A 17,853-nucleotide genomic window follows, 5' to 3' on the forward strand; every position below is an offset into this window, starting at 1 on the left:
GCCGTGGCATGGTGAGCCTTAGGCAGGATGGAAGCTGGTCAGATACGGTGTGTAATAGGCGAAATCCTCGGCGTGTCTCGCATCATTTCTAGACTCTGGACACTCTTTCAACAGACGGAAATAATACGTCGGAGACCAGGACAAAGTCGCTCATGAAGGAAGATCAAACTTGGTGTTATCGGCTCGGAGAAACAGGCAACAAAGTGTAGTTGACTTGCAACGTTGGCTTGTATTGGCAGCAGGACGCAGGATGTCAAACCAAACCGAACGCAGTCGGCTGCAGAAAGGAGGCCATTATGGGCGAAGACTGATACGTGTGTGTCTCTTCAACCGCTCAACAGCGTAGAACTCGCAGAAACTTGGCTGCTGAACAGTGGTATGGCCAGCGTTCTTTCCAGACCTAAAGCTCATTGAATACTTATGGGACATACTCGACAGACTTATGCTGTTAGGCCAGCACCCCCTGCAACTCTGCAGCAGTTGAAAACGTCCCATAGGCTAGAATCGACAACCTGATCCAGTCAATGCCAAATAGATATGCAGTAGTTGTAACCTATGGGGAGACCATACACCTTACTAAAGATATATTTTGTTGTGCAAATGTCAATTTCTGTCATGTTCCTGTGATCTTTCCCTGACGTCTTCTTGTTTGTTTTTGATTAAAGTGCATACGTGACTCCTAGAGTTTATTCGTGTTGATCACCCAGCACAGGGTCATTGCTATGATCACAGCAACTACCCCCCACAACCAAATACATCGGCAGTTTCCTTTTCTCGGTCACTTTTGCGTTTTCTGGCTTGCTTCCCTAATTGTTTCGACCAGTGTACTATACCTTATGTTCAATTACAAAACACGAGTTACGAAATTAATCTTTTAATGAAAATAAGACTCATTTTAGTCAAATTCTTCTTTTTAGAGGGGAGGGAGTAGGAAATAAGAATGGACAATTAAATAGTTAAATAGCAGAAAATTAGCTTGAAGTGTCATGCGAATGTCGCTATACTACGATACAACGAGTAAATTCAAGCCACACCTTTTGTGGTTGCCTCGTATGAAATTTGTCATTTAAAGCAATGCCTTACGAAAAGTTGCTGACATCAGTGACCTCATACGGAAGGAAAATAATGCAAATTAATATTTAGTAAAGGTTATGTCATATATTTCCGCAAATCGATAAGTATTTTGTGACATAACAAGTTTCCATATAACGAGCATTTAAAAAGACAAAAATATCTTACTTTGACATCTCTAAGGGGAAAGCCTTGAAACGGCTTGTGTTACAGAGTTTAATATAGAGATATTACATATACAGAGTTTAATATAAGATGTCTTTGTGTATTAAAATATTAAATGTAAATCGTGTAGCATCCACCACTAAATAATCATCCGGAACGCTTATGTATATTTAGTTTTAACGTTTGCCTCCATGTTCTATGAGGACAAATATTTGTGAATAATCATCTGGATTACATTTCAAAGATTAATCGGTCTTCTAGTAGCAATTCATTTTGCTAATTTTACATTTTTTTTTTTTAATTTTTACATTCATTGAAAATCCTTAGGAGTATGTATATGCTATTAAATTTAACGAAAAACAGCTTATGAACTTGAAACAAAACTAACGTACACAAACCTATAGAAAAGACTTACAGATTCGATGTTCCAGACTAGTTAGCTTATAATTACAAATTATTGTCTTTAGGTGGACCTAAAAAAAAACTTTCTACACATTATAAATGACCTGTTATTTATAGACCCCATTGATTAAAATAGTGGTTAAATTTATATATGTTCTCACATTTAAAGCTACCGGGTGTATCAAAAGTCCGTTGCCAGAGGAAAGGTGTGGGAAATAGGTAGGTTTAACACCTTGACTCCACCATATCTTTTTACCGTTATCACCTGTGCACCACTGGCAACAGTTCGCCAGTAATATTTTGTTTTTGCCTTTGTTTTAGGCGCATAAATGTAGGGTTTTCTCTGTATGGTTTTGGATATATATGACGTGGATATTAAATTTTGACTTCTACGCCATATATATGTAATTGCATATACACTTACAAGACACGCGACAAAAGGAAAATCATACACGCGGCACTACACGGGAGAATTTGTGTATGAAATTCCATACAGATGGCAGTCTATATGTTCATCTAAAATGCTGCAATTTTTCCACGCATCAGCCATTTGGGTTCCACACTGGTAAGACGAAAAAGCAGTGTTACCACATCCATAGGCTGCTCCCTTGGGCTCTCACTGTATCAACAGTACAACATTGTTAAGAAACGGATTTGAGATGCTGCAGGTTCTCGCACACAACAATATGCACGTTCACAGTGTTATTTTGATGTATGTATGTATGTATGTATGTATGTATGTATGTATGTATGTATGTATGTATGTTTATTCATAACGGTGTTAACCTCTGGCCTAGAATTTTTGAATATACCCAGTATAAAGAATGAAGTTATGCAGTGTATTTAGATCTTGCTATTATTCTTGTGCTTGCTTGCTTATCATAGTTGCTAATGGAATTTTCTTATTTGATGATTTTTGTGCTTAGTTTACATGAAATACTTTTTTGTTGTAATGAAATATATGTATTTTAATCAGGAATAAATTGGAAAATATAATTTTAACAGTTTTTATTAATGTAACTGGTAATCATAGCATCCTATCCCTGTCTAAGTTTTCTTTCTCTGTATTAAGTTCTGGTTGCTGCCAGAAGAAGCTGCATGAAATATAGACATATTGCAGATGATTATTCACAAATATGTTCTCAGAAACATTGAGGTGAGTGTTAAAAATTCATATTTTTGTATTATGTGAAAAATGTTCATACGAACAACATTCGTAAGTTTGATGTTTTGTCAAGCGCTTAATTGAAAAAAGTAGATGTTTGTATATTATATGTACATAACTTACGTTTTACAGGCTGTATCAGCTGCTAATTTAGGAAATGCTAATGTGGACTCCACCAACAATCAAGTATCAGCCTCTAACTCTGTGTGTTCATCTGGATCAGCTGCTCAAAATGTTCTTGTAGCAAGTTCTGGAGTTAATCAATCCCAGAATTCAGCTAACCTCCCACAGCAAATAACTTTAGCAGGTAACATTATTCGTCGTCTCTTGTTTGGAACTGATCAAATTAGGGTTTGGGGTATCATTCATTTGCTATTGATCTGAGAGAATATGTGCAGTGTTCTTAAAATAATCTGGGAAGTCAGGCAACACAGTAGTGTTTATCATCCAATCAATTTCTTCCAGTAATGTGATCATACATAATTTAAATTTGGAAAATAGAAATGTTCATACTTTATTGTGTCTTTGAAATTAATCAATCTCATGTAGTTTCTATAAAAATCGATGCTCTACTGTTTCAGCAATTCTTATTTCCTTCATCAGTACCTCTGGGAAACTCATAAAAGGTTGTTTATTTATCAGAATTTTATTTGGCGTTTTTTCGTGTGTCCAATTGAAAAACGATAACTTATACAGAGTGCCGCAGAAAAACCTGACGATTTTCAAATTGAAATTGTGACTAGACTGATTATTTCACTTACGATCTTGTATTTTCGAATTGAACTCGTATTTTCGAATTCAAAGCGTTTTGCTTAAAGTAGATATGAAACATATCACCTCTACTTTTGAGAATTAATTTTTTTTTTTTTTAAAAAAAGATAATTTCGTCAATATTCTCTGGAGTTCGAACCGTATGCGGTTTTCCTCGAGATCTCTTTGATGGGGCAAGTTTTTCCCCGAAAGTTCTTAACCCACAACAATATTATGTTGCTGCTTGGATTTTGATGAATATTGAATTGACGGCAAAGTGCACGCTGAGTAACAATCATTGGCTCATTGTCTTTTAAAAAGACATCTCCACAGTGAATGCTGGATGCTCTGTTGACCAACCCTTAATGCGACTGAAATGATTTGAGCTGGCTACAATTTCACAGTCAACTTCAACACTCACGTGTGTGCAGAATTAATATAAAGGAAGCTTTCAGTTACACTAGTCGTGATTATGATTCTGAGACTTGGAGAAAGCACTTGAAAATAAGTAAGTTTCAAAACGGTAGGTGCGTTATATTTCGTAACTAATTGTTGTAAGCGAAACATGTTGAATTATATTTCAATTGAAAAGTAGTAAGATCATATGTGAAATAATCATTCTGGTCACGGTTTTGTAGGATGGGCTCAAAAAAGATTTATTTTGATTTCGCGCTGCACAGCAAACTTGAAGACATTAGTATTGTGCATTATTTCAAGTAGTAAGGACATATTAGGAAGTGTAACGGTTTGGAGAGTTTCGGAGGCAGTAAACGGAAACTAATGTTTAAAGATTCTTCGAGGCCCTGCTGTACAGTCTTAGGCTAAATATTATCGCCATTATTTTTGTATATCAATAAGACATTGACTCCAGGAATGCATGTAAACTATGTCCAGCATTCTCAGACAAAAACAAAGTGAAGGATTTAATAATGATCATGAAATAACCACCACAATCACCCGACATCTCCCCAGTTGAGTTGGCACGAAATGAATTAAACACGAGAATAGAAGTTGTCTCTAACTAGACCAAGCAGTTGTGGACTACGTACAAGCAGAATGGAAACAACTAGATAGCTCATACTTCAAAAGAATTTTTGAGAAATTTATTAAAAATAAAAGTAGTAATTTTGTCTAGGTAAGAGTTTCTTAGTAGAATTTCTCTGTGTTTAAAAACTCAGAACTTAAATACTGCTTACAAACTTAGGGACAGTAGTATATATAATATATATAGAGACGAAATTTCGCAACAATTTTGATATTTTGTAGCATTAATTATCACAATTTTCGCATTTATTTTTTTTTTTTAATGTAGCACTTTTTTTTTTTATTTTTTTTAAGTATGGAACTTGTAAACAGTATGGTTTTGGTAGTAAGGTGTATATCTGATACAAAAATGAGGATATACCTTGATTAGGTGCACATTCTAACTAATGTATTCTCTGAAAATTTAAACACTTCCTCTAACGTCCTCGTTAGTTAAAGGATAACATACAGCAAGACATTACCAATTCTTCTTTTAAGTTTGTTCTCCTGTCAGTGACAATCATATTATACTTGGAAGAGAATCTCTCTCTGCATCAATACTCGAGACTGGCAACCATATTGAACGTAACGAGCTGACAGCAAAAGCCCTGTGGTTAACTTTTAAACTGTTTAACAATGATACAATGTCAACTTCCTTATCGTCACTGTTAAGGACTTCAGTAACCAACCTTTTAAATTCACGGTAACCAACCAACAGATAATGAACATTTTCACCACAAAACACAGTCAAGAATTTAAACAAACGTTCAGTTTTGTTGATGTGTACATCTTTATGAAGTGAAACAGTTTCTGGATCAAATATATCGCAGAGTTTTTTTTCGTAAATACAACATTTTTTTAAAGTTAAATAGTATTGGAAATGCGCTTTTTAGTTATTATTAACAATAATTAACAAGAATTCCACTTTTATTCGCATTTATCACAAGAAATGCCGAATTTCTCAAAAATTCGCGATAAAATAAACTTGAGTTCTTGCTCTGAAAAGTTTGAGGTTTCCTGGAACATATACGTATTTTTTATAACGTTTCGCACATATCGCATTAACGGAAAAGTTTCGTGTATATATATATATATATATATATATATATATATATATATATTGTGTGTGTGTTTAATTTGAGAAAAAGAATTTGTTATATTTAAAACAATTTAACTTTCCAACAGGGTCTCAAGGACAACAAGTAACTGTAATACCTGCAGGGAGCTTGACGAATCTTGCCCAGGCTACCGGGAGTGTAACGGCTGTTAGAGGAAGCAATATAATACAGGTATTAAAATAATTCCTTGTTACGTGTGTGCACATTCCAAAAGAAGAGTCTTACAAAAAGATGAAAACATGAGTTAAATATGTGTTCAGCTGATTATAATGGGAATTTAAGTAATAAGTAGTGAAGGAGAACAAAGACTTACTATACACTAGAAGTAATTGGCCGATCCAAATACATAGTAGTAGTACTATGTAATAAAGTTCCATATAAGCCGTGAGCCCATTTCACTAGAAGCATTAACAACGGAAATAGATCATTCTATGCATTAACAACGGAAATCGATCATTCCATATAAGACTCCAACCAACATTCACCTGGTGAAATTGGTGTGAAAGTCCAGTAGGAAATTGCTGCGAAATTCGAACCCAGGTCTTCCGACTGTGAAACAGAAACTTCATCGAAATAACAGAAGGGTCTGACGGTCTCGAAGTACAAACTGACGCATGCTGATTAGTTGCTGTACTAATCAGCGACATTATAACTATTATTTTTATTATATTGTTATTATTATTATTATTATTATTATTATTATTATTATTATTATTATTATTATTATTATTATTATTATTATTATTATTATTATAGTCTATCTATCTCAGGTGTTTCCTCGGAAAATATGCGAAATATACTTCGGCCACAGACCCGCCCCCCTCTGACGGATGAAACCTTCCCTTTGCTTAGGGAAAAGAAATGAATGACTTCAGCTGTATTGCAAATTTGTCATTCAGTCGTTTGGTCTTGACGAGTGAAGATCGTAGGCTACTTAGAATGGCGAACAAGACAGACAGCGAAACTCGTGAAATAATTCATTGTGGCAACGCTTTCGCATCTAAGAATTGAAAGATCTCGGCTGCAGAAACTTGTCCTTCCTCTTTCGAGGGAGATAACGAGAAAACACACATCGACAGTAGCGCCAGAAGGGGCTCAGTTAAAATAGAAAGGCTCTAGGCACTTTATTCCACAAAACTATACTCACTACAAATTTGGTGTCAGTTTGTAGAAGTAGTCCAACACAGTAGATATTTCAGTTCAGTAAATTTCAGTGGGAAATGTGGGAAACACTGCGGTTTGTCTCTTCTTGGTCACTTATAACGCATGTAATTTGTATTGAAATTCCATATTATCATTATGTACGTATAAGCATCGACAGAGATCGTCGTCGTCATTCATTAATGAAGTCATACACAAATTTGCATAGAGAGTACAACTAGAATGTTAAGGATTTAGTTTACTTAACAAAGAGTAATAAAATATGTAACAACAGAATTATTGTTTAACATACTTATTTTCATATCAATAAATTTTAGAAAATGAAGATCAACAGAAATGGTCAAATAACTGGCTAATTTTAAGATGGAAGACAGCAGTCTATGGAAGAATTCTTTATCTGGGAAAGTCCAGAAGAAATATGATAATAACTTGTAATGAGATTGTAAGCCTGATACAGTCTGCGACAAAATAAAATATTAGCATGTTTTATATACAGTATTTATAAAATACGCTGTTTATTTATTGATAAGTGTATAGGGAAGAGAGATAGAAAGAATACACACTGAATTGCTGAATAATTCTAAAATTAATGAAACATGAAATGTAACCATGTTTTGGTGAATGGTATATTTTAGCAGTTCTGTAGCAATGAATAAAATGCATTTTGTGTAGTATGGAAATTGAAATACTGGATTTTAGAGCTTTGTATTCGAATATAGTATATCTTGTGTATTTTCATTAGTATCTAATAGTAGTCAGTAAGATTTCACATGTGTATTAAATAACATAGAAAACAACTTAATACCCCTTCTCCCGTTGTGTATTTTAGTTTTGTATGACTAATTTTACTATGTAATATGGTCGTTTCACAGGTTCCTAATTTAGGTAGTTTACAAACTATACCTATTCAAAACATCCCAGGGCTTAGTAGCTTACAGCTTATACCTGCCGGTGCTCTCTCTGTCAACGGACAAAATCAGCTAGGGATATCTACTGCAGGGACATCCGCTTCTCAATCCAATACTGGAACTTCATCCTTATCTACTGTACAGGCTCTTCCAGCTGGTACTCAAATAATAGGTGAGTTAGAATTAAAATATATTGTGTCAGTTCGGGTTTATGGCATTGAAAGCTTTATATATATATATATATATATATATATATATATATATATATATATATATATATATATATATATGTTTAGACCACCGCCCGCTGGAGTCACTCCTTTCGCTCGCTCTATACTGCCTGTCGAATCACCAAAAATAACATAGAGATCGCTGTACGAATATTTTTCCAAATTCCGCCTCATGGGTGCAGCACTAAGCGAGGCTTATTAGTATACATTTCATAGAGGAAAATACATTGTAGGGTTCAGTGTTTTCGCATATCAAATTTTTGTGACTGTTATATGGTCTTTTCTAAGTTACGAAGAGGTATTTTAGAATACGTTGGGATATCGTTTCACGAAATACCATCGAGTATTCAAGTGCAGAAAAATGGTTAATAAATAAAATGACATGATGATACGAAGGGAAGTAACTGAATTCCTCCAGACAGATCTATTGTTTGTTGTCAACATTCTGTAAAAAAAGATTTTTTTTTTTTTTTTAATGTAAAGTTCGGAAGCTGAAACAAGACTCGGTGCCCAATATGTTGTTCTTAATAGACGACTAAAAGAACCACCTAGAAAGGCGAACTTCCATAATCTAAACTGTGTTACGTTCGTTGAGCCTACTATACCGGATTTCAAGAAATCGGTAGATTCATTGAGTAATATGAGCCATTATGTTTGCCAGTTCTGTAGAATGCACTTTGTAGAACTGTTATAGTGATGAAAAGTACAAATTGCTATCATCAGAAAAAAAAGTGGAAAAAAATTGAGAAACCACTATTCACATACGGAGAAAGCATAAACGAAACGTTTTGATTTTCTTGCAAATTAAACTCATTTCCAGAAAGACAGTCGAAATTCTAAAAATGAGTATTGGAGAATTTCTACCGTTTCGAATAATAATAATAATAATAATAATAATAATAATAATAATAATAATAATAATAATAATATTATTATTATTATTATTATTATTATTATTATTATTATTATTATTATTATTATTATTATTATTATTATTATTATTATTATTATTATTATTATTGATAATAACATTAAAATTTGGAGTGAGTGGAGCGCGTCGTTCGCCAGAAAATAGCTGCAGGGTCGGTGTCAGATTTAATGTTTTTCCACCCATAGGCAAAAAAATATTTGCCGCCTCTCATGCCGATGTACAAAATTTTAACACAATATAATATTTATATATATATGTTTGAGAGTAACATCCCACGATTATACCCGTTAGGCTAAGGAAGACGGATATTAAGGCAAGTGAATGTTCATGGAAAAATTGGTGGAATAAAATGTGGAAGGAAACGAAAGTACCCTGAGAAAACCCACGGACACCATGTTGTTCATCACAAACTTACTTGGCCGAGGATTGAATCAGGGACCTCACGCATCAGAGGTAACGCTGTACCACTGAGCCACCTTGCTCCTATATATATTATTTTTGTTCAAATTTTAACGAATTTTCGTTTCCAATTTGCTGTAAAGAAAGTCAAACTTATACAAATTTACGTCTTTTAAAATAAACTTACAGAGAATAATCAGTTTGTGTAAGAATAAAAGAAATTGTTTCGAATTTTCGGCCGTAAAATGTTAATATTCAAATACCAAAATGTCACAGTATGATTGTGAAATAGTATAATATGGAAATTGTTGTCATTGTCCAAAATCAGATGCGTAGGGTCTGTAAGCGTTTGCCCTTAAAAATAAACTGCCTTCCTCCTTGTTTTGTACCGAGCGAAGGTATCTATTAACATAATCGTACTGAACGTCATGGACGGTGTTTACTGTCTTTAATCATTTTTCGTCTTTTGCATTTTTTTCGTTTCACTTATTAAATTTTGGTCCAACGGACGATCGTAAGATCGTTGTGCCCTTAGGCTCGAGTCTAGTTGTTCTAGTGTTAAATCCAGTCTTGCGGAGGATATATACATATCAGGCACAAATTTTGAGGGATTGGCCTAGAAAAAGATGTATTAGAATGCATCTTCGGGAGATGAATAGTAAATCCTGACTTCATTTTATAGTGTGTAAATTCAACGGCATTCTTGTGTTTTTGATATGATGAGTCGTAGCTCTTTTAGTCAATAATAATAATAATAGCATAATGATGGTGCTCAGTCAACACAAGCAATGTGATCTGCATATGTTGGGCCTTATCAACTGAGTAGATCGTAATTTAATTGGTTGGAATGTGTTTCGTCTATTTTGGATTTATTTCTTTGAGAAAATAAGGATGATACTTTATGTATTTTCATTTAAATATTATTTATTTTGTATGTGAAGTATGTATGCAAATCACAAATTACATACCATTACTGACTGATACAGCTAACGACGACTACATGTCTATTGCGCTTTTTTTTTTGTGTGTGTGTGTATTAACCTTTCTATTACTTCGTGATAATAGATATGTAGAATTTCTTCTTTTGTTAATTAAAAGTAAAATTCTTATTTAAAAATATATACAACTTTGCCGTATGTAAGTAAATTATTGAAAAAGTGTACTATTTCCTACAAAAATTGGGGGAAAATATGCTGAATTACTGTATAGCTACATTGAAGTAGACGAGAACAAGCCTCGGCTGGCCCTGCCACCTAGCGGTCATTTTTTTGTTTTTTGTTGTACGCTATGAATCGTTTCGACAGGCAGTATAGAGAGTGGCAGTGACTCCAGCGGGCGGTGGTTTAGACATACCAGAAATCTTTAATACAAGATTGAGTGAAATTTGTATAGTATCACAAAATAGGTAAGCCATTTTGGTTAAATAAAACTGATTTTATACATATCGCATTGCAGTTTGCTACATAAATTCACCGAAGTCCGAAATCACTAGACAAATTGGATGGCATTGTTTAGACAATGCCAGTAGTTCAAAATGTCAAAATTCGTATACCGATGACGTAACGAACACAAATAGCTATCTCATAATTGCTAATAGTTCTTTTGCCCCGGATCACTCTATATTTTTTCAGTTAGTATTAATTCTTTTTAGTAATTTATTTATTGGTTGTGTTAATTTTCACCTGTACTAGATCAATTCCGTCTTATTTGTAAGCCATTCAATGGCTATAACAAATCTTATCTGTGCCTATTTTAATGTTCGGTTAGGTTAGAAGTTATATATAGCTGTTACCAATCTTGAAATCCATCATGTTTAAATGATCATGTGCAAAAAACATTCAATTGGAATATGTTTCCTGTTGCTTATAAATAATGTTTGTATAAGCCTATTGTTAGTAGTAAATTCAATCTGGTGCATCAACAAAGTGGCGGACATTCATGAATTGTCAGATGCATAATGTTTTCCTTATAGGAAGAGATGAACTGGAACTGGAAGTTTAATAATAGTAATGAAATTGAATAATTAAAATATTCTAAGTCTCTCATAATCTACTTTGCATAATGTGTTTTTATGTTTTTTATAACTTATTATAAAGTGCTCATGGATACGCAGCTAATTTAGACTAACATTTATTCATTATACACTGTTTTTGTTTTAGATCCTAATGATCCGACCAAGTGGCAAGTTGTTAGTAATTCACAGCCTAGCCAAATAGTCACAGCTCAAGTGGCGACACACATAAACAGTAACAGTGATGCAGGAGATGGTTCTCAAAAAACACGTTTGAGAAGAGTTGCATGCACGTGTCCAAATTGTAGTGAAGGAGAAAGGTAAGTTTTACGTTTGTGTTGATTCCGACTTTCAGTCAATATACGTGTATGTACAGATAGTTATCAAAATAATAGGAACACCTGGAGATGGAAACATGTCAGATGTAAGTTGGTAACGGTCAGGCAGCGACCACTGCGCCGGACTGTTGATGGTCGTGTGTTAGGGTAAACCTCGTACTACGTGAGGAGTAGCAGGATGGTAGTGTGCATTGAACTAAGCAGATGATGGTAGTGTCAAATGGACAACCTCTCTGATATCTAAAGAAAGCAAATAGTTGGCACTCGGTTACGTGGTGCGAGCGTGGCAAAAGTGGCAAGTGTGTTGGGTATGTCACAACGGATAGTGTCCAAGGTGCTAACGACCTATAAAACTTACGGCAAATCAGCAAAGAAGGACAATAGTTGAAGATAAGTCTCAGTGATATGTCCTGCCGAGCAATGAAGTGATGTCACTCAGAACCGTCGTGCGACTGTGGTGAAACAAATGGAGGAATTCAAGCAGCACTTCCAACAATGACAGTCCGCTGCGAGTTACATGATATGGACATAACGGGATCGGGTTGCACGGACGAGACCGCTGATAAGACGGACCGTAACGTTTTGCGCGACGCTCATGGTACCGCAAACATGCAATACATGGATTGTTGACAACGTATGAAATGGCCGGATGAGTCATTATTTACCTTATTTCAAACCATGAACCATGTTTATGAATGTCGAACACCAAAGAAGCGTATGAACTACAGATCCGCCCAACTGCGAAAAATAGCGGCAACTCTGTGATGGTGTGGGCCGCAATAACCTGATTTTCTGTGGATTCTGTGCTGACGCTTACCGGTCGTGTCACTGCCTGTGATTATGTCACCATTTTAGAAGACCCTGTGCATCTTTTGGTCTAGGTGTTTCCGAGCAATGATGCCTTACTCGAGGCTGATAATGCGCCCATTCACATAGGTGGAGCTGTTGCGGCGGCGTTTGACGAACATCAGGATGAAATTGAACATCTTCCTGGCTCATCCAATCCCCGTACCTGAAAACAGTTGAACACCTGTAGTTCGTTTTGGAGACACGAATTCGGCACAGATTTCAGTCTCACAGAACTGAGTAATGCACTGCACGCGGAATGATGTAATATTTCACTTGCTACCATTCTTGACCTCTGGGACTTCATTCCACATCGCATCAGAGCTGTTTAGAGGGCGAAAAGTCCAACGCCTATTAATTAGTTAAGTTGCACTTTTTTGGTGTTCCTATTATTTTTATAAGATCCTTAAATAAAAAGAAATCTTGAGAAACTAAAGGCACATTTAGACTTCTGAGACAATCGTCTCGTTGTTCCAACATTCGAGAGAAAAAGAAAGAAAAAAAAAAAAAAAAAAGATTATCTGATTGTCTGTCATTTACATGCAGGAATATCTTGAGTAACTTGGTTTTGAACACGGGTAGTTTTGCTCCAACATAGAGTTTTAAAAATTTGGAGGTGGAACATTACGTAGAATTTCATATGAAACTAGATTTTTGAGTGTTTCCTGTGTTGAATATTTTGGTTTTGGGTGATACCTGGGAATTTCTTTGGTATTTTGGTTCTGGATTACGTGAATTAATTTGTTGAATAACTATATTTATATATATATATAGTTTACCAATATTTTAATTTTCTGGTCAACTGTTGTTTGCAAAGCTACATTATCAGGCAACTTGATTAAGTTTTGAAGAGGAAAGGTTACTAGAATAGGTTTTTTGAAATACTAATTTTGTATGTTGATTTAGGAATGGAGATAAGAGGAAACAGCATATCTGTCATATTCCTGGTTGCAATAAGGTATATGGAAAGACATCACATTTGAGAGCCCACTTGCGGTGGCACACGGGAGAACGACCTTTTGTCTGTACCTGGATGTTTTGCGGGAAACGATTCACACGATCAGATGAATTGCAGGTAATTATCTGATATATTCCATTCCTGTTGTTATAGTTTTGATTTTGCTCGTTATTTGATAGTATCATAGAACTAAGAGAAGATCAGATTCAAATAGTAAAAAAAGATGTGAATGTCGGAAATTGAACCCGGATCTCCGGCTCATCACAGCGCTGCGTCAACCACTACGCTTTTCATTCAGAATTATACAGAAATCGCACCTTTATGGGATTATGGTATACTGTGACGGCTTTTGAGGGAAGTCACATCAGTACAAATTAAATTTTCATCACTTCAGACTAAAGGAAAATAACTCACTAATGTTCTAATCCATGTATACAGGCATTAAAACATTATATAAGTTTTCTTTTTCCTTTGGTTGTAGCGATAAAGTTTAATGTTACCGATGTTACTTCCCTGAAGAGCCGCCACTGGTGGTGTGAGAAAAAAGAATATCATTCTTTAAAGTATTATGCTGTGATGAGCAAATCAGTTGTCAGGGTTGGCAAAAACCATGGTTTTTATTGAAAAAATAAAAAGCCAGGTTTTTTGGTTTAAACCAGTTTTTTTAATAATTTACTCTATGTATTTATATTAGATATGGACAGAAATTAGTTTGTTTCGCCTTGGTTTATAATGCTACAACAAGGTTATGCTGGAAGGGGTCACATAAGCTTAAGGCGGAATCCAAACCGATTCTCAGCCTCATCCAAGAAAAATTGTCCTTTTCGACACGAAACCGGGACTAATTGGTGACAAATGCGATTGCCGACTCGCTCACGAAGGACTTCTAATAAAAATACGTTGTACTGTTCTTTACATAGGCCTAGCTGTTAATATAATTGTCAAGAGTCATATCAGAAGGACAAAAAGAAGTTACACAAGTAAAAACGTTATACAATTATATATAAATTGGGAAACTCCCGCCTTAGCCATTGGGAAAATCCTGTTATTACTTTAAGTATATTTGTATATATAAACTTTTAAGGTCAACGTATCATAATCACTACGCTAAAACTGAGGTATAAAATTACAAATTTGGTATGTAGATATAATTCAATAAAATTAAAAAACAAGTCAAATTCAAACTGATGTTGGAAGCTGCGTAGGCAGTTGATAAATTTTGCCAATTTCTATCAATATATTTAAGCAACCTTGGCTTCTTTATAAAACAATAGGCATTCAGGCAAGTAGAAATATATAATTTGGTTTCGTTTCGTATGTTAAGGCTTAACATCCTTATGAAATACCAAGGTTATCACGGAGAAGACTTTCGCTTAAAAGGACATCTCTAATCGCTACTTGGTTTACACTTGAAAGATGGGTTGTGGTTTGACCGAGAATTGAACACGGGACCCCGTGATTAAAAGGTGAAAAGTACATAAACGTAAATGCAGATGGTTTCATATGTGGAAACGTCACTATGAAGTTCACACGATTTAAAGCATTTTTCGTTCTTTTTTGTTTGGTTTAAACTTTTTTTTTTTTTTTTTGAAAAAAACCAGCTGTTTTAAACCAGCCGACCCTGTCAGTTGTTTTCTTATTTATCATCATTTGTCGTATAATAAGTAAGTCAGTAGTCAGTTATAAGGAATTACGGTATAACTTAATTTTCGTTTCAATGATTTTAGCAGAACTTAGATCGTAGTGTCACCTGTAAAACCAGAGGAATGAAATGCTTGTGGGGTAAAATTAATTATTCAATATTGTGTGTTCTTTCTGCTCTAAGAATTCTAGTAAGACCTTCAAATTCTAGAGTGTGCCCTGCCATAACTACATTTAGTTTTAGCGATGCAGTAAATCAGTAGTACGAAGAATACCAGAAAGCCTGCTATAGCTATATTTCGCGAGTAATTTGAGTTATTTCTATATATTTCAGCGGCACAGAAGAACACATACTGGCGAGAAAAGGTTCCAGTGTCCTGAATGTAGCAAGAAATTTATGAGAAGCGACCACTTATCTAAACATATCAAAACGCATCAGAAACAGAGGATAATGGTAATTATAACAAATATTCGTATTATTATTTTATGCTATTTACTTTTAGAGTTGTATCATCTGTAATTAAGCGTTTCTTTTTGAAGAAGTACTTAATATTCTGTACCCTTCACATAGGTTTATTCATTCGAATGTGATCTTATAATGTTTTGCAGGGATTTAAATTTTAGGATTATATATAGTTACATCAGTTTAGCTAAGCATAATTTAAACGAAATCAGATGACTATAAACCGGTTATAAGGAATTTGCTTCTGTGGATCTTTTTAGTATTGATATTAAAGTTTTGTGGGTAAATGTATTCTTTGATACTGAGTAGATATAAGAGGATAGAAATTATCTGTATCTTTATATAGAAGATAAACGCAAAATTATGGTCTTCAGAAGCTTTTAATGTAAATGGAAGTTTCGAGCTCAGCTTATCAGTTTTCAACTTGAACAAACTAACAAAACAAATCACACTAATGTTTTGTACCTAAGTACAGATGTTCGTATGTTAAAGATGCTTGAAGAGCTGAATATATAACAGATACGGAAGAGCAAGGATACCGATACGGAGTACCTTTAGAGTTAATTTATATGTTAGTTTGCTTTCAAGAAACAAACGAAAAAAAAAAAAAATGAATTGTTCGAAATGTTCTGTATACATTAAACAGCTTTTGAGTACGTAATTTGGTATATTTTTCTTCATAGAAATACTGAAAAAAATAATCTCCCACTTCTCTATTCATGTCAATGCGTGTAATCATCAACAAAAGAATATAGTATTTTATGCACAAACTACACACAAAACATACTGTTTGTCGATGACTATATCTCCATATGTTGAATTATATGGAATGGGAGGCATGTTTTGTGTTTTTAATTCCATTTTGGAAGTTTACGTATAAATATACTCGAAATAAAACTGTAAATAGCACCTGAAAATAAGATGAGTGGAAAAATTTTGCGATGCTGAGCAAAGAGGTGCAAGTTTCAATACTATTCAGGAATAGACTTCTTAAAGGGGAAGGATTTACTATAGGCTATACTAGAAAGCGAAGGTCGTCTTTTGATGTTTATGTATGTAGCTATTGATTCAATCTGAAACTTAACAATTTGTTATTAATAATTTTCGAACCAGTTTAAAAATAAACTTTTCCGTATTTTATCTCGGTAATTCATGAGCCAAAGTAAACCTTGGGATTCGAACAGATCCTACCGATTATGAATCGAGAACTGTGATTGTTCATTTACGCCTGCTGACTAATTTTATCTTTACTCATTCAAGATTTCTCAACTTGCTTTATTTCTAAATATTCTAAGAGACTATACAAAAATCGAATCACTAAGTCGACTCAACCGGCATTTATATTTGTTCTTACCTCGATAACTTCCGTAAAATATTTGTGGTTCTCAAGGTATTATTTTTTTCAACATAAATACCTGTTCGCATTTGAAATTTATCAAGAAAAGAAGTGGAAGTTTTCACCTTATGTAGCTTATGTTTCTTATGTAGCAAATTTCAGTTATTTTCTTTTGTAGCTTATGTAAACATAATGTGACAAAACAATTTTTACCATAAGTTCTGTAAAAATTATTCGATTTTTGTACAGTATTTTCTTCATCTTGTTGATCATAACTATTTACTTGAACTTGAGTTTCGTCAGGTACAAAGGGGTAAAATCGCTTCGCTATGGAATCTTCCTCATATTCGTATGGATAATATACGAATATTTTAAAAAATTATTTGTTTTGATGCAATAAGGTATATGTTTTCTCAAAGGCTTCCAAGTCATCCCTACTGCTTGAAGTTGAAATTTGTGGAAAATGAGAGAATGATTACCTCCCTTCTAATTTATAAATCTTCCACGATAAATTTCGAAAAAGATGTCAGAGTTTTATGAAACATGGCATCTAGTTTATTTGAGGTTTGAGATTTACTCTACATTTTTGGGGTTGAAATTAGAGACAAGGGAATGTATATATATATATATATATATATATATACACGATAACTTACTGTGAAAAATCTCTTATCTTTATGAAACACTACGTGTGCATTATTTGCTTCTCAGTGGTACTGTTGCTCGTGCCTGAGATTAATTAATGACAAGGGATGAATTCGCGATACATGGCATGGTTTTCGATGTGTTTTTGATTGATGTTAACTTGTTCTTGTAGTTCGGAACCTGCAAGAGATTATATTCTACAGTTTAAGGTGAAATCCGAACCATCGTAATTTGTTCAAATTCTTCAAGGTTCTCCCACCAGGAACCATGAGACCCCGTGCACCGAAGACGC

General features: G+C 34.3%; 1 protein-coding gene across 4 annotated transcripts in view; it reads left to right on the forward strand.

Moving 5' to 3' along the window:
• Positions 1-17,853, forward strand: part of LOC145687816 (uncharacterized) — a 44,542-nt gene that overhangs the window by 15,680 nt on the left and 11,009 nt on the right. For all 4 annotated transcript variants that reach the window (XM_081761267.1, XM_081761249.1, XM_081761257.1 and 1 more), the window contains 6 exons: positions 2,936-3,110; positions 5,762-5,865; positions 7,728-7,935; positions 11,483-11,654; positions 13,425-13,593; positions 15,452-15,571. In XM_081761267.1, the coding sequence (XP_081617393.1) occupies positions 2,936-3,110; positions 5,762-5,865; positions 7,728-7,935; positions 11,483-11,654; positions 13,425-13,593; positions 15,452-15,571 (948 nt within the window). The remainder of the gene's footprint in view (positions 1-2,935; positions 3,111-5,761; positions 5,866-7,727; positions 7,936-11,482; positions 11,655-13,424; positions 13,594-15,451; positions 15,572-17,853) is intronic.

Source organism: Thermobia domestica, chromosome 1, assembly GCF_964235325.1.
Source record: "Thermobia domestica chromosome 1, izTheDome1.hap1.1, whole genome shotgun sequence".
Classification (NCBI taxonomy): domain Eukaryota; kingdom Metazoa; phylum Arthropoda; class Insecta; order Zygentoma; family Lepismatidae; genus Thermobia; species Thermobia domestica.